Raw genomic sequence first — 23,959 nt, forward strand, 5'->3', positions numbered from 1 at the left:
CTCCCTCTCTTTCTCTGTTTATTCCTCCTTCTCTTCTTCTCCCATTTATTCTCTCTTTCTTCTCCTGCTTACCTTCTTCTTCTTCTCCAGTTTATTTTCTCCTTCTTTTTCTCCTCTTCCTGTTTATCTCCTCCTTCTCTTTCCTCTTCTCCTGTTTATCTTCTCTTTCTTCTCCTGTTTATCTTTCTTCTTCTTCTTCTTCTTCTTCTTCTTCTTCTTCTTCTTCTTCTTCTTCTTCTTCTTCTTCTTCTTCTTCTTCTTCTTCTTCTTCTTCTTCTTCTTCTTCTTCTTCTTCTTCTTCTTCTTCTTCTTCGGTTTCGCTTCACCTTCTCTTTTTCTTTTTCCTCCTCCTGCTTATCTCCTCCTCCTCTTCCTTCTTCCCCAGTTCACCTTCTCCTTCTCCTGTTTAATCTCCTCCTTCTCCTCCTCCTTCCCACCGCGCAGGCAGCGCTCGCAGAGATCTACCCCGCCGGGGCTCCACGGAGGGAGACCCTCCCTCCTCCCACGGCAAGCCGCAATTCCCCAACGAAGTCCCTCCCGGGGCGCTGCAGAAAGCAGCCGGGCAGAGCGCCGGGCTCGCAGAGAGGAGGGACCAGCTGCGCCCCGTCCGTCCCCCGTGCGCAAAGCGCTCGCCCGCCCTGCGCAAAGCCCGGAAAAGCAGCGGCGGCGGAGGGGGCCACGCACGTGGGCGTCCCCGGGCGCGCTTGGCAAGGGCTGCGCGGCTTCTGGCTGGGCGAGCGGAGCAGCCGCGGGATCTCCAGGCGCGGGGAGGGCTGCGGGTGGCCCTCCCTGCCTCGTTTCCTTCGGAGAACCGGCTGAGCTTTGGGCATCATGCTTTTTCTGCCCGGCTGGGTGCTTCTCTGGGCGCTGCTGGGCGCGGGAGAAGGGGCGCAGGAGCCCCCCGCAGGTGAGGCCGGACGGGCACGGCGCCCCCCACCCGGGAATAAAGACGGGGGGGGAGGGAGGAAGAGACAAAGCCGGGGATGGCCCTGCGCAAAGGCGCAGCGCTGCTCTCCAATCGCCTCGCCTGTTGCGCGCAGGGGCGCCTTGGTTCCTCCCCAAGCATTTGGGGTCTTGGAGAACGATCTGGGGGCGGGGAGGATTTGTCTTTGAAAGACCAGCTCGGTTTCTGATTCAACTTCCCCCGAATTTGGGGGGGGGGAAATAAAGAGGGATCCAATCAGGGAGATCCCTGGGGAACCCCAGGAACGCTGGTGGTGGTGGGGGGAGGGTTTGCCCAAAAAAAGAGGTCAATCCTTGCAACAAGGAGGAGTCGTTGTTGCGGTACCCAAAATCTTGTTTTGTAGATTATGCAACAGGTCTGGAAGGAATGCAAATAGGCGGCTGGGAAAAAACTGATGTCAGTGCTCGGATAATAAGTAACGTTTGTGTGTCTGTCTCTCTCTGTGTGTATATATATTTGTCTATCAAACAAAGAGAATGTCTGAAGCTCAGGGTTGAAATGAGAGGTCCTTGGTGCCCTCTGAACTTGGCTGTTTTCTTGCAGGTGTTTCATGATCCAGCTAGGTAACCTCATCAGTGCTAGAAGGGAGGGGAGATAAATAGGATCCCCACTTGCTCAGAGATTTGAACTATGGGGTCCTTAGGTGCTCTCTGAGCTTGGTTGTTTTCCTGCAGACATTTCATGACCCAACTAGGTAACATCATCAGTGCTAGAAGGGAGAAGGACTTGCAGAGAGGAGGTAAAGAGTAGGACTGTGGGATCCTTGGTGCTCTCTGAGCTTGGCTGTTTTCCTGCAGACCTTTCATGACCCAACTAGGTAACCTCATCAGTGCTAATTTGGGTAATGAAACATCTGCAAGAAAACAACCAAGATCAGAGAGCACAAAGGACCCCTGTGTAGTTTTTTTTCCTTCTGCTTTTCACCTTGATGTCTTCAGTTTTACGAGACAGATGTTGAACTAGACCTCAAAAAGCTTGTGGGTTGACTTGGGACTTAGTCATGCTTTGAATCTATCCACCTGGGCTTAAGGAGGATCTGTTCTCAGGATAACATGAGTTAAGTGTGGATCTAACTCAATTAAGTGTTGCGGGTTGTCAACAGAGGCCCGGCTAGCCAATGTTACAGGCTGAAATATACCTGGCTAGTTTGTGCTTTGGAAGGTCTTGCCAAAGGAAGCAGAGTGTAGAAGTGAAGACACGCTCTGAATAAACTTAAAACATTTCATCACTGGTGATATAGGAGAGTGTGTGTGTGTGTGGGGGGGAAATAAAACACCTTCTGCTACAAGACGGAACAGAAAAAAATTGTGTTGGATGTTGGGTAGAGTCATTGTTAAAATGACAAAGCCCTGAAGGCTGGAAAAAACGCTGGACCAAGATGCAGGCATGAGTGGGGTCCGCCTTCCCAAGTGAGCTTGCTTCCAGAGGAAACGAAGCAGTCATGGGAATTGTAGGCCATGAAAGAATTGATCATGTGTCCTTGTGTTTTAGTCATGGGTTTTGGTAAAACAGTGAAGCTTGTTCTTTGTCAGCAAATGAACAACTGCATTCTTTTTGCTGAGGGCGTTGATGGTTAAGCATGAGACGTTTCTTAGGCCTGCAATTTAATTATCTGTTCCAATTAGTTCTGCCAATCTTCCTGGTTTTCCTTGCTGAAGTGCACAAAGTTCACTGTTTGGGACATTACGTGCTGTGAAAAACCAGAAGAACAGGCAAAGTACAAGAAGAGCCATTCTAAGGAATGTAGGAATATTCTTCATTGGCCAAATATGATTGGACCCTCAAGAAATTTATCTCCGGGGCAGAAGCTCTTTATGGAGTATGTCTATGGAGATTCTCAGTTATCCAGGTCAACATTGTCACGAGGCAACTGGACTTTCTTGTTTTTCCTTGAAGACGTTTCACTTCTCATCCAAGAAACTTCTTCAGCTCTGACGGGATGATGGGGAATGGAAGGATTGGGTGTGGAGGAAAACATCCTGCAGCCAGGATGGCTCCACACCCATTTGTCATAAAAGAGCCAAGGTTGCCTATCTCTGGCCTAGGCCTAAGCCGCTTTATGACTCGTGGACTTCAACTCCCAGAATTCCTGAGCCAGCATGGCTCAGCTTGGAAACCTCTCCCTTTCCCCTCAGTGTGACTGGCTCAGGAATTCTGGGAGCTGAAGTCCACGAGTCACAAAGCGGCCTAGGCCTAGGCCAGACGTAGGCAACCTTGGCTCTTTTATGACTCATGGACCAACTCCCAGAATTCCTGAGCCAGCCACACTGAGGGGAAAGGGAGAGGTTTCCAAGCTGAGCCATGCTGGCTCAGGAATTCTGGGAGTTGAAGTCCACGAGTCATAAAAGAGCCAAGGTTGCCTACCCCTGCTCCAGTCTGATTAACACAGGCTATGGTTTGCACTAGGATGCTTTCAGACACTGTTTATCATCAGTGTAATTAAATTTACCTGGGCAGTTAATCAGAGACAGAAGAAACATTCTCATTTTTTTTCTTCCAAATTGGACAGCAGGAGGATGGGCGAGTTAGTTCAGAAACTCAAGGATCACCGTGGCTCACTCTGAGGCTGTGTACTTTGTAGGTCTTGTGTACACAGGACCTGAATCAGTGGTCCACCCAGTTTGACCTGTTGCACCATCAAATTGCACGTCTGTGCTTGCGCCATCCAAGAAAACCAAAATTTATTATTAAAGTAATTTTTTTTCTTAAAGTCCTAATTGCAAAAATGCTGCGATCTCTGTTACTGTACTGAATAAATTGTGGATGGGGATATCCATCAGAAGCTTCTCTCTCTATTAAAACGCTTAGCAAGTTTCTTAACTGGTTGACTAAGGACTGGGTGTTCTTACCGTATATTACACAACTTGAAGGAGAGTTGGAAGGTTAAAAGAGCTTGTCTCTCTGGATTTGAATATCTAGTGCAGGAGTAGGCAACCTTGGCTCTTTTATGACTCGTGGACTTTAATTCCCAGAATTCCTGAGCCAGCCATGCTGAGGGGAAAGAGAGAGTTTCCAAGCTGAGCCATGCCGGCTCAGGAATTCTGGGAGTTGAAGTCCTCGAGTCATAAAAGAGCCAAGGTTGCCTATCCCTGAATTCTAGTGGAAGGACAGCGCATAGACACTGGAGTCCTTGAGATCCTGAAATACAGGCAGTCCTTGACATATGACCACAATTGAGCCCAAAATTTCTGTTGCTAAGTGAAACATTTGTTAAGTGAATTTTGCCCCATTTCCCAACCTTTCTTGACACTGTTGTTAAGTGAATCACTACAGTTAGTAGTACAGTTACAGTACACTAAGTTACACTTAGTAACCGGGTTGTTAAATCAATCTGGCTTCCCCATTGATTTGGCTGGTCAGAAGGTCGCAAAAGGGATCTCGTGATCCCGGGACGCTCCAACCGTCATAAATATGAGTCAGTTGCCAAGCGTCTGAAATTTGATCACATGACCCTGGGGATGCTGCAACGGTCATAAGTGTGAAAAACGGTCCTAAGTCACTTTTATCAGTGCCGTTGTAACTTTGAACGGCCACTAAATGAATTGTAAGCTGAGGATTTGTCTGTAGATTTTTGAGGCACTTATACGAAAAGGCTAACATGTCTAGTGTTGGTAGCCTGGTCTTGGAGGATATGTTAAAAGGTTATAAATGAAGAACAACTGAGGTAAAGGTTTGTTATGATGACGGAATTTTTGTCTACCTCATAATACAGCTTGGGAGTTTGTGCTGTGTGTGTGTAAATGCCCTAGCGATATCTTGTTGATACCCAGAATGAGGATTCAAAAGATAAAGGCAAGCAAGCTTGTTGTATCGGTAGTCCTTAACTAACAACCATTCCCTTAGTGATTATTCAGAGTTACAACGGCACTGAAAAAAGTGACTTACAAAGCGGTGTTCACACTTATGACCGTTGCAGGAAGTATAATGCTGTGGTGGCTAAAATAGATGCTCAATTCTGGATTACAAACTCGATCAGTCCTGGGGAAAATGAAATTCTCTGTGTCGTAAATCTAAAGGAAAGAGATACACCACACCGCTGTCAATTCCTCTTCATCAATCTTCTGATGCAACCACTAGTGACACAATTGGCCGTCATGCAGAAGGGCGGCAACTGCGAAGATCTCTTAATTAGGATTTGCCCTTATTTGTTGTGGAAATGTTCTAGCTAAATCCAGCTAAACTTGAAATTCTTTTCATTTTTTTCCCAAGCTGTCACACGTATTATCCAAGCATTTCTTCTCCTTTCTTAGTCAAAGATACAATCCTAGAGACAACAATACAAATGAGCCTTTTTTTAAAGAAAGCTGTAGAGCAGTGGTTCTCAGCCTTTTTAATGCCACAACCCCCAACCGGTCGTAAGTCGAGGACTACTCAACTGGTGCAGCACCGTTTGCAGAATGGGACTTTTGGCGGGCTCAGCAGGGCAGAGACAGCCTGGACAATTCCTATTGGCTTTGAAAGCCAATAGAATTAGACTCTATTCAAGAGAGTCTATTCTATTGGCTTTCAAAAGCCAATAGAATAAAAGGGAGTAGCCCAGCTAAGGAAAAGGGGGGGGGGGAATGGCAGACTGCATTGTTTGGCAACCCCCGTGAAATGGTGTTCGACCCCAAATGGGGTCCCGACCCACAGGTTGAGAACCACCGCTGTAGAGAAAACCCCACTTTGTCCACGATGGGCCAGGGCAGAGTTTTTATTTTTATTTGGATGAACAGATTCTTCCTCACCCAAATTCAGTGTTTTAGGCTAAGTCAGTTGCCTGGAGAATAGATGGAACTTGGGATTTTGATAATCCAAACGAACCTGCTAGATTTCTGGGCTTTAGATGTGGCTTTCCACCTAAGGAAAAAGTCATTTTTAATATCATAAATTCATAACTCGCTTCCAGAGCTAAGCAAGCTTTACTTTTCTTAGCTGCAGGCCAGAGGCTTAAGTGTTGAACTAGAATTAAAGAGGCTAGTGTTTTACTTTTTAATTTATTCACTATTAAATTTGTTTGCCGTCATCTAGCTTCGACTTGGTCTCCACCCTCCATAAATTGTTCACTTACAGTACTTCAGTCAGGGTCAGAAAAGATTGTAGTTGTATGGAGTCTAGACCAGGGCTTTTCAACCAGTGGTACGGGTACCACCTGTGGTACATTGGCATCTGGCAGGTGGTATGCGACCATCCTAGAAAAGTGGTAGCAGGGGAGGGGAATGAGTTGAACTGGTGGCAGCACCGCACAAGCCTGAGCGAGAGATGGCTGGAGCTGCAGGGCTGTCAGGGCTCAGCGGAAGCCCCAGGATCAGTGCCACTTTCCAGCTGATCGGCGCTTCTTCGGGGCTGTCACGGCTCAGCGGAAGTGCCAGGATCAGCGCCAGGATCCGGCTGGAGCTCAGCGCTGATCCTTGTGCTTCTGCTGAGCCCAGAAGAAGCACCAATCAGCTGGAAAGCAGCACTGATCCTGATGCTTCTGCTGAGCCCAGAAGAAGCGCTGATCAGCTGGAATGTTGCAGCATCTCCAGGGTCTTGTGATTTACATTGAGATGCTTGGCAACTGATTCATATTTATGATGGTCACAGTGTCCCAGGGTCATTTGAAGTGACCAAAACCTGCTGCAACCAGCCAGTAGAGGGGGGGGGGAATAAAAACCAAACACCCCCCACCCCACCTCCGCTGCTCACAACAATGAAAACCTCGGACAGGAGGAAGAGTGCCACTGGGTGGGCAGGCAGGTGTCTTGCTCAGCTGTGGCTTGGGGGGCACTTTTTTCAGTGCCACTGTAACTTCGAACAGTCACTAAGCGAACTGTTGTAAGTCGAGGACTACCTGTACTTTATCACTTTTTCCCTTTTTTTTTTGGGTGATCAAGTTTTGGACACCTTGCTAGGCGACTGGTGGTCCTCGGATGTTGCCATATCCTAAAAGTGGCACAATGGGTGAAAAAGTTGAAAAGCCCTGCTCTAGATGACTTGGGCTGAACTTAAGTGGCAATCCGTCCTCAGGAGCGTGTTTTCCCTTTTACAGCAGGCCTTCTCCTTGAATTGTCCTTGGGGACGTTCAGGAATTTCTTGTTGAATGAAAGTGTCCCAGCTGAAGCTGTCCTGAAGAACATCGCCGGCAACGTGACTGTCATCCTCTTTCAGATGCACACCCACCACCAAAATGTGACCATTTCCTTCGACAAGGTATTGCAAGTCCCATTTTCCAACAGTCATGTAGAACAGAGGTTTCCCAACTTTTAGGGCACCAGGGACCGGTTCCGTGGAGAGAGGTTTTTCCACGGACCGGAGAGTGTGTGGTTCTGTTTGCTGCCCACATCCCACGGATGGGACTTTGCTTGTTTGTGTGGACCGGTTGCTGGCATGCCGCGGCCCAGTACCGGTCCACAGACCGGGGGTTGGGAACCTCTGATGTAGACACAGAAATGTTTGGATATTCAGCAAAAAGCACTGTGATGTTTTTGTTTTTGTTTTTTTTTTTTTAAAAAAATTGGTTTCCAGTGATGCAAGTTCTTCACATCAATAGCTGGTTCTTAGTCTGAGCGCCTTGCGTGAGAGCACTGTTTTTCTCTGCTCTGGGTATCATACTAATATCTGGTCTGCTTGTATTTGGAATGACCCATTAGAATGGTTGTCAAAATTAGTAAGATTCCATGCAGGGGGTCCCTAGTGGGGTGTGCTGGGTTGTGTGTTGATTTCTCCCTGAAGTTAAAAGAACGAAAAGAGTGAATCTAATAGAAGAGAAGATTTGTAGTTCAGGGTTCAACTGTGGGGTCTTTGGTGCTCTCTGAACTTGCGGATGTTTCATTACCAAACTAAGCAACATCATCAGTGCTATAAGGGAGGGAGTTTGGGAGGAGAAGAAGAAAGGAGGGAGGAGGAGGAGGAGGAGGAGGGGGAGGAGGAGAAGGAAGAAGAAGAAGAAGAAGAAGAAGAAGAGGAAGAGGAAGAGGAAGAGGAAGAAGAGGAAGAAGAGGAAGAGGAAGAGGAAGAGGAAGAAGAAGAAGAAGAAGAAGAAGAAGAAGAAGAAGAAGAAGAAGAAGAAGAAGAAGAAGAAGAAGAAGAAGAAGAACAACAACAACTACTACTACGGGTCCTTGGTGCTATCTGAACTTTCGCTGCTTTCTTGCAGACATTACATTACCCAACTAGGTAACATCATCAGGGCTAGAAGAGAGTGGGGTTAGCTCTCTGTTTATATACCCTGCCAGTGTAGGTGAGAATGTGGTTTACTAATTTAAATATCATTATTAAATATTAAGGATAGTTAGTTAGCACAGAATAAATCACTAAATATTATTAGCTATAATAAATTAGATCAATGCTCATAATTTAATTTCCTGTGAAATAGAAATTTTGAACTATATGTTGAGAAGCTCAAATTTAGGGTGGATTATAAATTCCCATATTAAATTACAATCCAGCAGTGGTTTCCAGTTGCATTGAATTCTACATCAAATTTACTTTTTGGAGGTGAAGGTATTCTGGACCCTAAAGTATATTCCTGCAAGTTGATTAGCCATTCTTTACTACTGTTTTTAATTAGAATTGTTTATCAGTTTATAAGCTGCCTAGGAAGTAGGGTTAGCTTGAAAAGTGGGCTATTAACAAGATAACAACAGAAGAAAATTGAACGAAAATATTCGTTTCTAGAAATGCACAATAATTTATATCATTTCTCAGGAACCTTTTCCTAGCAACTCAGGAACTGGAATAGACAAAGGATTAATTTCGGTGCTTCGACCTGAACAAACTGTGTGCACCTGGTATTTGCGAGCTGTGGGTTCGAATCAGGTGTTGAGCACAGCTGTTTCTTTACCATACACCGAAAAAGGTAAGTTTGGTCTTACTGAGGTTCAAATTAAATGGAATATTGCTTCATCTATCTATCTATCTATCTATCTATCTATCTATCTATCTATCTATCTATCTATCTATCTATCTATCTATCTATCTATCTATCTATCTATCTATCTATCTATCTATCTATCTAATATACCTACCAACTTACCTACCTACCTACCTACCTATCATCTACAGCAGTGGTTCTCAACCTTTTTAATGCCGCGACTCCCAACCGGTCGTAAGTCGAGGCCTACTCAACCGGTCGTAAGTCGAGGACTACTCAACTGGTGCAGCACCGTTTGCAGAATGGGACTTTTGGCGGGCTCAGCAGGGCAGAGACAGCCTGGACAATTCCTATTGGCTTTTGAAAGCCAATAGAATTAGACTCTATTCAAGAGAGTTTATTCTATTGGCTTTTAAAAGCCAATAGAATAAAAGGGAGTAGCACAGCTAAGGAAAAGGGGAAAAAAAATGGCGGACTGCGTTGTTTGGCGAACCCCGTAAAATGGTCGTTCGACCCCAAATGGGGTCCCGACTCTCAGGTTGAGAACCACTGATCTACAGTATCAATATCTGTCTATCATCTCTGTCATCCATCTATCTACACAACTGAGCCCAAAATTTCTGTTGCTAAGCGAGACAGTTGTTAAGTGAATTTTGCCCCATTTTACAACCTTTCTTGCTACAGTTGTTGAGTGAATCACCCTTGTTGTTAAGTTAGTGGCACGGTTGTTAAGTGAATCCGGCTTCCCCATTGAGTTTGCTTGTCAGAAGGTTCCAAAAGGGGATCAACAACGCCGGGACACTGCATCCGTCATAAATATGAGTCAGTTGCCAAGCATTCGAATTTTGATGGGGGTGCTGCAGCAGTCGTAAGTGTGAAAGTCGGTCATAAGTCCTTTTTTTAAACTCTGAATGGTCACTAAATGAATTGTAAGTGAAGGAGCACAAGCCTGTAGCTGTCCAACTGATAGCTATATACATTTGTATATACAGTTGTATATTGTATTTCAGCCTGGGCTGAAAACAACTCAGTTGTATTATTATCTTATTATCAAAGATTATCAAAGATAATATATTATTATCAAAAGCAGTAGATAAAATGTTTCATTTTCAAGATCTGGCATACTCCTTCCTTACTCCTGTTGCTTGATTCCCCCCTCCTTTTTTTTTTTTATTCTGCCTAGATCCAATACCCGGTGGATGCAACTTGGAATTTGATTTGGAAACGGACCCCAACCTTTATCTAGAATATAACGTGGCTGAGACACACATTAAATTTGCTCCAGCAAATCTGGGGTACGCAAGGTAGGTACACTTGGCTGTTGTTCTTTGGTGCAATATATAAGAGTTCAGAGCAAGATTGTGGGTGATGGTTGAGGTCCATCTTAAGACATGGTACCGTGTTTCCCTGAAAATAAGTCCTACACCATTCAGTGTTTAGGACAGTTGCTGCATGCATCTCAGGTTCACATGGTCTTTATTTGTGACTTTCCAACCAGCAAAATCCACAAGAGAAGTCAGATGCGATTAACAATCATGGGGGTTCACTTAACAACCATGACAAGAAATGTGACACACTTAGCACAACTGCCTTGCTTAGCAATGGAACTCTGGTCCCCGTTGTGATCATAAGCTGAGGACTTACTGTAGTATTATATTCTTGCATTTTGTGATGATTTTAGTTCTTCTTTTCATTAGACTAGAGACATAATTCATTTCCTACAAATGTTTTATCTTTCAGTCTCTTAATCATCAGCAAGAACAGTTGCTCTTCTCAGCACTCCTTCTTCAAATACTAAAAGATTTGTCACCATTAAGCCAGAAAGAGTCATTATTTCCCAGTTAATTTCACTATGCTTGCAGCATCAACATGCAACTTAATTACACAAGGTGTAGCAACAACTTACAGATCAATTATCCAAGGTGTAAACCTGTGGGTTTTCCAAGTGTGGCTGAATTAGACTTCTCAGCATTTTGTGGGCTTAGGTCTGCTACTTGAAGTTGCTGCATTTGTATTACAACATGGTTAAAATTGTCCCTCAAATTGAGGTAGCACATGATAACTCATTGACATATATATCCATGTAATGTTTTGCAATGGTTCGGAAGTGGTTTCCCATTGTCTTTTTCTGGGATATATATATTTTTTACTATCTTATCCATGCCAGTGGTATTTTCTCATAATCTCTGGTCCAAGTTCTAACCAGGTTTCACTCTGATGAATATTTTGAGGTCAAGGAAAGTCAGGCAGTTGCCATCAGCTGCTGAAATGCTCTTGAGATCCATAAGTTTCTTTCTCTGTTTGAAATTACTCTTTTACGTGATTGGGTAGAGAGGAACAAAAGATCTTAAAGACTCTGGAGGCATGGCGCGAAGGTGTGGTTCCCATCTGAACCTACTCTAATTTCCTTCTGTTATCCAGAGGCTCAAACCCACCACCATGTGATTTGGGAACAGGTCTGGATACCAGGTGGAGACTCTATTATGATGTCTATCAGTATTTTCTCCCTGAGAACGATTTATCTGAAGCCACGTTTGTGAGTCACATGAAAAGAATGTCTGAAGCTCAAAGTATCCGGGCTCATGGATCTAAAGTAAGTCAACGCTGTTTTTCACTGCAGATGGAGTGGTATTTTGGGTACTCTGGCATATGACTAACTTAAATGCAGAACAGATCTCTTGGAAACTTGAATGGTTTTCTTCCAGTGGGAATCTTTAGGTCTGTTTGTCATGATAGATAGATAGGTAGGTAGGTAGGTAGATGGGTAGATAGGCGGGTAGATAGGCAGATAGATAGATAGAGGTAGGTAGATAGAGAGGTAGGTAGGTAGAGAGGTAGGTAGATAGGTGAGTAGATGGATGGATGGATAGGTGGGTAGATAGGTGGGTAGGTGGATGGATGGATGGATAGGTGGGTGGATAGGTGGGTAGATAGGTAGATGGGTAGATAGGTGGTTGGATGGATGAATGGATAGGTGGGTAGGTAGGTAGGTAGGCAGGTAGATAGATAGATAGATAGGTAAATAGGTTAGATCAGTGGTTCTCAACCTTTCTAATGCCGCAACCCCATAATACAGTTCCCCATGTTGTGGTGACCCCCAACCACTTATACATCACCGGGTGCCAGGGGCGTGGCCAAAGAAAAGGGGGAAAAATGGCGGACAGCCTTGTTTGGCGACCCCTGTGAAATGGTCATTCGACCCCAAATGGGGTCCCGACCCACAGGTTGAGAACCACTGGGTTAGATGGATGGATAGGTGGGTAGATGGATGGATGGATGGATGGATGGATAGGTGGGTAGATAGGTGGGTGGGTAGGTAGGTAGATAGACAGATAGATAGATAGGTGGATAGATGGGTGGATAGATGTAGATAGATAGAGATAGAGATAGAGAGATGGGATCTGTGACCCGATTTTTTTCTTTACGCACCATCTATTTTTTATGTCCTCACAGATGATGACGTTAACCAGTCAAGATAAAACTGAGCTGTACTTCTCTTCACTTCCTGGACAAGGCGTGATCTACAATGTCATTGTGAGAGATCCTAAGTTGAACACTTCAGCTGCATATGTGCCTGTTCACACATATGCCTGTAGCTTCTCTGCCTTGGTGAATAACTGCTACACCTTTAGTAAGTCAACGGAGCATCCATGGTTGTGTAGAGGGATCAACAGGTGGCCAAAAATGTCAAAATGGCAGCCGCCACCATGACGTGAAAACCCTTTTTTTTTTGCATGTCTTTTGATGGAAGTTTAAAATGGGCGGGGTTTTCAGCCATGTGTAAAGCCATTGTAACGCCAAACGGTCACTAACAAATGATTGAGGACTGTCTGTATCCTCCATAATTTAACATCCATCTTTATATTTTGAGAATATAGCTGAGAAGAATTATCAGAGGAATAAACCAGAGGAATTATCAAGAGGACGTTAAAAGTTGTGTTGGATGAATTTTATTAAACTTCCTTAGAATATTAGGAAGACATCCTTGAAGTTAATAGCAGCCAGTAATTGTGGAGGATGGTAGAGTTAAATTTAGGTAGATTTCTTGGGCAGTATTGCACATTGGTTATGGTGAAAATAGTCAAGATGGCAGCCACAGTGGTGTAATAGAAGTTCTGTATATATAAAAAACAGCTGGAGCTTAGGCCACATCATCGCAATCACCATTCCAATGTTTTGACCATATTGGATTTAACAACATGGAGTCATTTGTTTCTCCAAGTTATCTTCTGTTAATCTAGAAAAAAGAACTTAAAGGGGTGACAATTTTAGGACCTGTGGACTTACTTCAACTCCCAGAATTCCTCTGCTAGCCATCCTGGCTGAGGAATTTTGGGAGTTGAAGTCCACAAGTCTTAAAATGGCCAAGGTTGGACACCCCTTAATTTAATCCTTCTATAACCCACCCTCTGGAGAGTCTTCCCCTAGCTAAGGCGGTGAAGCCATATTTGTTGATGAGAGAACACAATAATAAACCATAGCTTAATCCTAATTCTCTTCTCTATTTATAGGAAGGTTGTCCACTAAAATCTTTTTCACCACGTTGGGTCTTCTTGGTCTCTTTATCTGTTTCTTCGGACACAGATTCTGGCAAACAGGTATTTTTAAGGTGTGCTTGATTCTGGGGTAGACCTTTCCAATCAGGGTTGATCTTGCCCGGTGTCAGTCCTATGGAATCCTTGGATTGATAAGAAGTCTAGGATCTGGAGTCTAGTTTATTGTTTTGAACAAAAAAAATATTCTTCTCAATTTAATCCAGAAAAAAACATTTCATTATTGTCATGGAGAGAAGATCCTTTTCCAATGGGATTAAGAATTCTATGGTCCTTCAAATTTGGAGCCCCAGTTCTACCCAGCTTGATCAAGATTGTCAGTCTATCCAGTGAGATAAGACATAAAGAGATATAAGATGCCAGTGCCACACCTTGTGCATTGTGAACTTGTGTGTGGGCCTTTATATCTGTAGAGTGAGACCTTCTCAAGATACCCCCCTGGTTAGTGTCCATTTTTGGCACTCCTGTTTTCTAAGCGTGTCACCTCCTGTCTTGTAGTGGACATTTGCTCAGGAACTGTGTTTTGCCATCGCTCACTGTGTGGGTTTAATTGTTTAATCGCCCTTTCATCTCCTGTTCAATTCTGGGCCGTTTACAACTAAGAACCAATACAATATTCATCTGTAAAAAAAGATATAAATATAAAAGCATAATAAAAATATAAAAATATAAGGGCAAAGTGCGGTTACAATTTTGGGGAAAAGCTGAGCAAAGGCGAGAGATGCAACTGTTGTGATGAGAGAGCAAAAAAAAGCAAATGCTTTTTTGAGAAGAGAAGAGGAGCTTTTTAAAAAGATTGTAGCTTAGCAACAGAAATTTTGGGGTCAATTGCTGTCATAAGCTGAAGACTATTTGTACCTGTATATCCTAACATTCTGGAGAGAGAGAAAAAAGACTTGTTTTAATTTTTTTTTTTAATTTTTATTTTTCTCCTCCTCCACCTCAGGTTTATTCTTTAGTGGCTTTATCTTCACGGCTTTCTTCTTCTACATTGTCATTACAAAAACATCTGCTCTCAGCTATGATGGTGAGTTGAAATTTTATAGGAAGGCGAATCTACGTGTCCCAGGATAATGTTGCAGGATCCAATCTGGGTCGGTCACCCGGAAGAAACGTTTTGTCTTCTGAGCTTTTGGATGTACTGGAGTCCATCCTGAGGGAAGTTTTCTCTACTGGAATATGTGCTTTGGGCTATTCTCCTGTGGTATTTATATTGTGCCTGTTGTGTATGGCCTTTTAGCTGTTGGCTGAGGTGTGGATTAACACATTAACGACTTAATATCCAGCCATCAACACCCCAATCAACATCTAAAAAGCCACACACAAGAGGCACCACATAAATACCACACCCAGAACAGCCCAAAGCACGGACCCTCCTAGAGAGAAATTACCTCAGGATGGGCTCCAGCAGGAATCCGAAAGCTTGGAAGACGAAACCTCTGGTCCCAGTGACCGACCCAGATTGGATCTTGAAATTTTATATGGTTATATTTGTGGCCTGCAAAAGCTGTTGGAAGCTCCACATTGGAACAGAGATTGGTGTTTCATGAGCGAGGGTGGACTTGAACCAGATTCACCCTGATTCTGACATGACATTTCTCATTCCTTCGGCCAAATTAAGCAACCACTGGTGTGAGAGAAGGGGGAGAGGCTGGGAAACACACAGAAGGAAAAATTGATATCAGCAATCAAGAGGTAGTAGGTTGGTAGTTTTGCATATAAATTGCAACTCAGCCTATAAAGGTGTTGCAAGAAAAGTCTTTATCATAATTCAATCCAATATTTTAAAGAAGGGATTGGACAGCCATATGGTATAGGGCAGGGATAGGCAACCTTGGCTCTTTTATGACTCGTGGACTTCAACTCCCAGAATTCCTGAGCCAGCATAGCTCAGCTTGGAAACCTCTCCCTTTCCCCTCAGCGTGGCTGGCTCAGGAATTCTGGGAGTTGAAGTCCACGAGTCACAAAAGAGCCAAGGTTGCCTACTATATATAGGGTTTCCTGCCTGAGCAGGGGGTTGGACTAGAAGACTTCCAAGGTCCCTTCCAGCTCTATTCTATTCTTCGATATTCAACCGTGGTTTCTATAAAATGTTTAGAGATGTACTGTATGGACATCAACTCCCAGAATTCTCCACCAGCACGGTCATTGCTAAGAACGGTGGAAATTCAAATCCACCGCATGGCTTCTCATGGTGAGTCTGGTTACTAAAAGTCAAGCTCTGGGAAGCACTCATGTCAGTTTTTGAAGGGCCAGATAGGTCTGCTTCCCTTGTGGTGAAAATGAGGAAATATCTTAAAAGTAAATAATGAGTAATCTTGCAAAGACGAGGTATAGTGGAATACTTATTCCTACCGCTCTAATCTTTCCTCTTCCTCCTCTTCTCCTCCTTCATCCCAACCCCTTGTTTTTCCAGCCACTCTTGGTCTTACTGCAACAGCCGGTATCATTGGAGGCCTCCTCTTAGTAGGAAATTGGTGGCTATTTGGTCTTGTGATCCCGTGTATGCTAATTGTAGGAGTAGTGCTGGGGTTTCTTGTGTCCTCTTCATTTTTCTTCACTCCAGTAGGTAAGCGATAGAAACATTTCTGCGATACTCACTTAAATTTGAACATCTAAGAAGCATTCTTTATTGAGAAACAAATTGCCAAGGCATCCATATAATGATAGTGGCCCATGAACAGACCTCATGCTTTAAAATAACTTGCAATTTTTTTTTTAAAAAAAGTTCTATTTGTAATGGTAGTAGTTAAACACTTGTATAAAATGTATCTAATTAGAGAGAAATCTGTTTTTTTAAAAAAAATGAACTAGTTATAACCTAGAATAGGCTAAAAGAAAATGGAAGAACTAGTTATAACCTAGAATAAGAATTAGTTATAACCTAGAATAGGCAAAAAGAAAATGGAAGAACTACTTATAACCCAGACTAGGCAAAAATAAAATGAAAGAACTAGTTAAAACCTAGAATAGGCTAAAAGAAAATGGAAAAGCTAGTTATAACCTAGAATAGGCTAAAAAGAAAACTGACCTAATACAGGTAGTCCTCAACTTACAGCAGTTCATTTAGCGACCGTTCAAAGTTACAAAAAAAGTGAGTTATGACCATTTCCATAACTTTGCAGTATCCCCATGATCATGTGATCAGAATTCAGTTGCTTGGCAACTGGTTCACATTTGTGACGATCGCAGTCTCCTGGGGGTCATGTAACCCCCTTTTGTGACCTGACAAGCAAAGTCAGTGGGGAAACCCGATTCATTTAACGACCGTGATACTAACTGCAGTGATTCGCTTAACAACTGTGGCAAGAAAGGTCATCAAATGGGGCAAAGCTCACTTAAAAAATGTCTCACTTAGCAACAGAAATTTTGGGCTCAATTGTGATCGTTAAGTCGAGGACTGCCTGTATCTTTGTTATTTAATGTTTGTACATAAATGGCGCATTGAAAATAAGATGAAATAATTTACTCTGTTGTATTATATATAATTTTCCAGGCTTGCAAATTTGAGTTGTTTTACACACTGCGTGGCACTGAAAAAGTAACTTACAAGCAGTCCTCGCACTTATGACTGTTGCAGCATGTGATCAAAATTTGGTTCCATCGCTTAATGACCGCAATGATTTCCTTAGCTATGTTAAAAAGATTGTAAAATTGGGGCGTGAGTCATTTAACAATCCCTTTGCTTAGCGATGGAAATTCTGCCAAAATCTCTACTCCTGAGTCATTTTTTAAGTGCAAGTCAGCTGTCTTTGAAGCAAAATTATGAAATTTCTAACACACACACATACACACACAAACAAACAAACAAGTCTTTAGGGAGGAAACTTCCTAGGTTGATCTTCCTGTTAGAATTTGACAAAGTGGCAGTTGTGGACAGAGGCAAGAAGCTGTGTCACAATTCTGTGTTTATTGTTCCAGGAGACTACAAAATTTTTCAAGACGATGCTGTTTACTGGGTCTCTTTCTGTTGTGTCGCCTTGGTGATTCCAGTAATTTTTGTCTGCTGCCTCAGAGTTGTAAGTATTTCTTGCAGCTGAACATGAATTTCAATTTTCCTAGGCTGGGAGGGGAAGCAGATGCCACAACTGAATTATCTTCAGCAAAGTTCGGCCTTGTGATTTACAACTCTGGCCGTTAACTTTTCATAAAAAGGCCATCCTCCAGGAATGCTATAGTCAAGATGTGAGGATGGCTGTGGTTGGTCTATTGTTGTCCCCAATGGGGAAATATATATATACACAGTAGTGGCCAAAATTGTGGAAACCTTTTGGGTGGGAAAAGTGTACAGTAGAAATGCCACCTTTGGTTAAGTTTCCACCCATTTTTCTTCGCATTTCTTTATAACTGTAGCCTTGTTCACTTAATAATACTATTTTACATCGCTTTCTGGGTGACCGGTCAAGTCTTTGCACCATGACTTTAATTTTACTACGTTTTCCAAGCTCACTAAATGAAAGAACACAAAAAACCCCAACCGACTTGATAGCCATCACATAACACACTGACAAATGTCCTCCCCTCAGCTTCAATACAGGACATCAATAACTGAATCCTCATGTGATCTGATTGGCTCATTGCCAAAGGAAGATGACACCCAATTGGCTCTCCAAACACTCATGCTCGTTGGCTACAATCAGATGGAGGAAAGCTACCTGATATCAACCTGAGCAAGTTGTGCTTCCTTTTTCTGGTTATTTGGTTATCACGTTTCGTAGAATACAGTACAGATAATTGAACAAACTATGTTGCATTACATTCTTGATTAAATTATCTTTCCATTGATATATAATTTTATGGTACTACTCCAAAAGAAAGTGGTGTTATTAGCCATCCAACCTCAAAAATACACTTTCCCCAAAAGGTTTCCACAATTTTGGCCACTACTGTATATCTGAGATATATGAGAGACCCACCAAATTTCAGGCAGTCCTCAGCTTACAACAGTTCATTTAGTGACCGTTCAAAGTTAACAACGGCACTGAAAAAAGCGACTTATGATCATTTTTCACATTTACAACCGTTGCAGCATAACAGGACATACTTGGAATGGCTTTCCTTCCATAGAGTACTGTCGCCAATCCTAAAGGCATGTTATGTTCTTCCTCTTAGCTCAACATCTTGACATGCGGCTTTGTCGGTTCTTACACGGTAGTGTTGGCTACAGCATGTTACATCTACACCAGCCTCTCTTACATTGGCATAGATCTACTCTGGAGGATTCTGAACGAAGACTTCAAGCGCACTTACACCAGTGTGCCCTTCCAACCTAATGGTAAGTTTTGAGATAGCAATAGCACTTAGACTTATATACTGCTTCACAGCCCTTCACATGTTGCCCCCAACAATCTGGGTCCTCATTTTACCGATCTCGGAAGGATGGAAGGGGGTCAACCTTGAGCCGGTCAGGATCGAACTGCCAGCAGCCGGCAGTCAGCAGAAGTAGCCTGCAGTATTGCATTCTGACCACTGCGCCACCACAGAGGTGGGTGAAGTTGGGTGCTTGGTGGGTCAACCTCACCAATAAGAGCATCTGCAGCACGTCTAGGGCACCTCTTTCTCTAAAAACATTTTCAAGATCATGGAGAACCAATGGAAGTTGAGGGGAAATAACGGATGCTTGAACTGTTTTGAAGTCTACGGAGATTCTCACTCATCCAGGTCATGGTTGTCTATTTGTCTATTTCAGGGATCTTCAGACTTGGCCCTTTTATCACTTATGAACTTCAACCCCCAGAATTCCTCAGCCAGGCATGCTGGCTGAGGAATTCTGGGAGTTGAAGTCCATAAGTCATCAAAGGGCCAAGTTTGAAGAGTCCGGGTCTATTTGTTAATTCAGACTTCCTCGAAGCCTTCAAAACAATTGTCCCAAAGTAGTTGTTTTTTTTTTTTTCCAAAAGGCAACTGAACTCTCTTTGTTTTTTCTTGAAGACCTTTCGCTTCTCATCCAGAACTGAAAAAGCTTCAGCTATTTTTAAGGGCTTCAAGTAAACCCGAATAAACAAATAGACCTTTGGACAGAAAGAAAAGGGGAGGTGAAAACATTCTAACCGTATGGCTTCATCTTGTAGATATTATCCTCCTGTCCGTTTGGAGCATGCTAGCCATCGGAGGAATAACCATTCAGTTGCGCCGAGAAAGACACGAGGCTCCTTTCCCACCACACCCGTATCGGATGTGGAAGCGTGAGAGAGAGCGCAGAGTCACCAACATCTTGGATCCTAGCCATCACGTCCCTCCCTTGAGAGAGAGGATCCATAATAAGCTGTCCCAGATCAAGGACGTCTTTCAGAAAGAGCGGACGGCAGGTGAAAGAACACCGCTACTTTTATAAACTGATTCACGGATGGAGACTTTGAGAAGCGTCCTTTGGGATGGGGCACGGAAGCCAAGGACTTTCTCAGTGGCCTTTTCCACGTCCGCCGAACTGGAGAAGAATCCACAGTTGTCCAAGACAAATCTACTCGTTTTTGTTTTCAAGCGCCCAGGAACTTTTTGTCTGTAATTTTAATCTTTGATAGAAAAATGTGTAAAGTTATTGGGGCAGGAAGGGTAGAATAGAAAGGTAGCTGAATCAGCGGAGTGTGCAACTTTAAAACCTCGGAGCCTCAAGACAGAAAATGGTAATTTCAGATTCATGGACCCTCAACAGTCCAAAAAAGGCACCCACCCCCCTTTTTAGGGGAAATTTACCTTCTGAACAGGATGTGCAAAATGTTGGGGGGGGGGGAAATACTAATGGTGGCCTTTGTATTTTTAGGTATTGAAACAAGTTGGATGATCAGTGCTAGTAAACAACAGGTTAAAATTGTCAAGCGGCACTGAAATTTGAATTTTCTTGGCTTGTGTTTGCTAGCTGTGTGGGACAAACAAAACATTTTGACTTTGAAATATGGAAGAGGGGGTGGATTTTCTCAAATCCTCTAACAAAACTCTTTAAAAAAAAAGGCTAGAAAAGTGAATGATTTCTGAAATTGAGAATTTTTTTTTAAAGAAAGGAGCAGCATGTAATGTATCTAATGAGATTTAACAGTAGTTTTCAGATTGGGCTGCTGTTTCTTTAAAATTAGTTAGCCCCCAAATATTTTTTTTTTCTAATATTTTTAAAAGATAAAAAAAATAGTATGTAGAAGCATCTTTGATACTTCGGGGCCTATGAAGTCAATTTATTTCTTACAATAAGCAGAAGGCATTGGGCAACTTGCTGTACAAGGAGCAAGATTGTCTTAAATCACGATTTAACGTGCCTTTTCTCATCTCCCGTGGTTTATATTCAGCCTTAGGGAACCAGGTTCTTTTCAAATTGAGCTTAGTTATGCAAATCCAAACCCCAAATTTCTAATTATTTTACCTTGACTATTCTGAACAGCTATTCAGAGATTATTTCTGCAGTTTTGGAGAACAAGGAATGATCCAGGGCAAGACAACTGTTCGTTTTTAATTTATTATGGAGGGGAAAAAAAATTCCATGTAAATGATGTTAGTTGTATTCTGAGCCTGCTCGGTCGTGGACATGTATTGAGAAATCCCTTTTTTAATTGGGGTTTTGTGATGTTTCTAAACTGGGGAACTAAGTTCCTGAATTTTGTGAAGGTATGGAGCTTGATTTTTTTCCCCTCAGATAAACTTTCCTCCCCCGCCTTGCAAAAGCTATTCTTATAAGTTGATTCAGTGTAGGGAGCCCCAGGCTTACAGATTTAATGGTAGCCTTTAAATGTTTTCCCCCCTAGTGCAGACAGGCAGTGTTTACTCATCTCTTTTTTCTGTTTTAAAACTGTTACATTGGCTGTTTCTTGGGCTATTTGCCTCATGTTGGGACTCCACATAATTGGGAACGGGAATTGGAAGATAAGTGTCTAAAATGGGTTGAATGGCACAAACTGCATGATTTTTCCATCCAGCCAAGATATTTTCTTCTCAAGTGAGAAAATAGTGCCTAGCCAAACCAGTTATATCTCCCATTTAAGAGAAATGTGATATGCCTTCTATTTTCTTGGTGCAGAAAAGAAGCAATTTATTGCTTTGCTAACTCACCCCTTTGTGTCCACATATGCTGCAGATAAGAGGCTGCAGAACAGATTGTGCTGTTTTGCAGGTATCAGATAGCTCTGAAAAAAACCTGTAAATTTTCAGAACCGGTTGTCTAAAGTTGTGTTTCTCTGCTGCTTTACGGTCTGAAACAGTCAAACGGATGGCAGCAATGGTTGGATGTTTTTGAAGATCTTCTAAAGCCACTCTTGTGTTTTGACCTTCAAAAAGTATAAACCTGAAATAATTTTAAGTGCAGGAAAGTTGGGTTAGGAGGCAGTAGATTTGATAAGGGTGTACAATTGCAATTTGTAGTAGCTGTTCATAGGTCAGTTGCGTTTTAAGGTTGAAAAAGTGAAACATTTTCACATGCCTCCAGCAGTTTCATATTGCTGACTACTTTTTAGTGCCGAGATGAATTGCCACGTCTGAGGGCATGACACTCAGGAATCAATTAGCTATGAGTTTTTAACGTGCTGTAATTGACAATGCAACCAACAAAACAGTCACCCAATCCCTTTTTATAATAAACATTAAGTTTAAAATGGAAGTGAGAGTGGAATGGTTTTTTTTCCCCACAATACTATCCCTATCTTGCCTTTCATCTAAAGCAGTGGTTCTCAACCTGTGGGTCGGGACCCCATTTGGGGTCGAACGACCATTTCACGGAGGTTGCCAAACAACGCAGTCTGCCATTTCCCCCCCCCCCTTTTCCTTAGCTGTGCTACTCCCTTTTATTCTATTGGCTTTTGAAAGCCAATAGAATAGACTCTCTTGAATAGAGTCTAATTCTATTGGCTTTCAAAAGCCAATAGGAATTGTCCAGGCTGTCTCTGCCCTGCTGAGCCCGCCAAAAGTCCCATTCTGCAAACGGTGCTGCACCAGTTGAGTAATCCTCGACTTACGACCGGTTGGGGGTCATGGCATTAAAAAGATTGAGAACCACTGATCTAAAGCAGGGATCCCCAACCATAGCAACTTTTAAGATTTGTGGACTTCAACTCCCAGAATTCCCCAGCCAGCTGGAATTGAAATCCACAAATCTTAAAAGTTGCCAAAGTTGGGGACCCCCGATCTAAAGAGTCTGAATATTTTCCAGTCCAGAAAAAGAGCAAAGTGTTCAAAGCCACCTTGATATTCCAAAGGAACTACAGAAATAAAGTGATTATTTGACTTATTTGGGTTTTGTTTAGGAATAACTGCCATAGTAGGACCAAATGTATAAATGGGCTCTAACTGGCATCAGGTTTCTTAATTCACCTACAATGGTCACCACGCTGCGTGCTGCTCTTTCTACTTTGTGCACTAAGCAGGCTTGTAGTAAAGTACAAGAGATGGTTCTGGTTATCTTGCCTAGCCTCCCAAAAACCAGACTTCATCTCCTCTTACCAAACTTCCAAGAACATTTCTACAGCCAATGGTGATCCTTGAATGTGAAGACCAAACTAGCCAGGCTCTGAGTGTGTTTCCTGACTGATAAACCAGACATCACAGAAGATTCAGGGTTAAATTTCGTAAGGCCAGGGTGTGGCCAAGACAAGATTCACCAACAGGCCCAACCCTGGATCTCAAGGTCTTCTATCAACAGGTGAAGGTGAAAGACTTAGGTTGCTCCGCATTTTTTGCTGCTGAATTTCAAGAAGGCTCCATGAGGCCGGAAAATTATAGGTAAGGGTTTTATGTTAACATTTGAGCTCGGGAAGGGTGGTGCTAGGCCAGTGGTTCTCAACCTTTTTAATGCCGTGACCCCCAACCGGTCAAAGTCAAGGACTACTCAACTGGTGCAGCACCGTTTGCAGAATGGGACTTTTGGCGGGCTCAGCAGGGCAGAGACAGCCTGGACAATTCCTATTGGCTTTTGAAAGCCAATAGAATTAGACTCTATTCAAGAGAGTCTATTCTATTGGCTTTCAAAAGCCAATAGAATAAAAGGGAGTAGCACAGCTAAGGAAAAGGGGGGGGGAATGGCAGACTGCGTTGTTTGGCGACCCCCGTGAAATGGTCATTCGACCCCAAATGGGGTCCCGACCCAGAGGCTGAGAACCACTGTGCTAGGTGAATAGAAGCAAAAGTTGAAATCCACCTTGTGAGATTTCTTATCTTTAGAAAAAGACAAGCACACATGTTCGTGAGAACAATATCCTTTGCTGCTGCTGAATTGCTAATTAGGGGTTCACTAGCAAAAAGGTATTTACACACAAAAAGGTATTTGGGAATGTTAAGAGTAAATTAACCAGGAACTGTAAGTTAGGGATCCTTGGTGCTCTCTGAGCTCGGTTGTTTTCTTGCAGTTTCATTACGCCAAATAGGTAACATCATCAGTGATCACGTTACCTAGTTTGAGTAATGAAACATCTGCCAAAAAAACCCAAAAAACCAAAACAAAACCCAAGCCAGAGAACAAGGACCCTTCATTTTAACCCTGAGCTACATTGTTTGAAAAGCTGTATGCCAGACGTGTCAAACTCACAATGTCATGTGATGTCGTGTGACGTATTGGAACTTTTCCCCCATTGCTAGCAATGGGGTGGGCAGTTTCCTCATGATGCGTCTGGCCCGCGGGCCGGCAGTTTGACACCC

The 23,959-nt window shown here is 43.0% G+C and overlaps 1 protein-coding gene across 2 annotated transcripts; it reads left to right on the forward strand.

Moving 5' to 3' along the window:
* Nucleotides 1-410: 410 nt before the first annotated feature.
* On the forward strand, nucleotides 411-21,929 carry TM7SF3 (transmembrane 7 superfamily member 3). Of its 2 annotated transcripts, none has more exons than XM_039357489.1 (12): nucleotides 411-907; nucleotides 6,978-7,135; nucleotides 8,633-8,783; nucleotides 9,982-10,102; nucleotides 11,220-11,391; nucleotides 12,252-12,429; nucleotides 13,310-13,396; nucleotides 14,298-14,378; nucleotides 15,768-15,920; nucleotides 17,273-17,370; nucleotides 18,464-18,626; nucleotides 19,423-21,929. In XM_039357489.1, exons 1-12 carry the CDS (start codon nucleotides 832-834, stop codon nucleotides 19,683-19,685), a joined length of 1,701 nt encoding a protein of 566 aa, XP_039213423.1. In that variant the 5' UTR covers nucleotides 411-831; the 3' UTR covers nucleotides 19,686-21,929. The 2 variants fall into 2 exon arrangements, with proteins under 2 accessions (XP_039213423.1, XP_039213422.1); XM_039357488.1 differs by having other exon boundaries at nucleotides 412-907; nucleotides 6,975-7,135.
* Nucleotides 21,930-23,959: the final 2,030 nt, after the last annotated feature.

This window comes from Crotalus tigris, unplaced genomic scaffold, assembly GCF_016545835.1.
Source record: "Crotalus tigris isolate CLP2741 ecotype Arizona unplaced genomic scaffold, ASM1654583v1 scf7180000018925.143070, whole genome shotgun sequence".
NCBI lineage: Eukaryota > Metazoa > Chordata > Lepidosauria > Squamata > Viperidae > Crotalus > Crotalus tigris.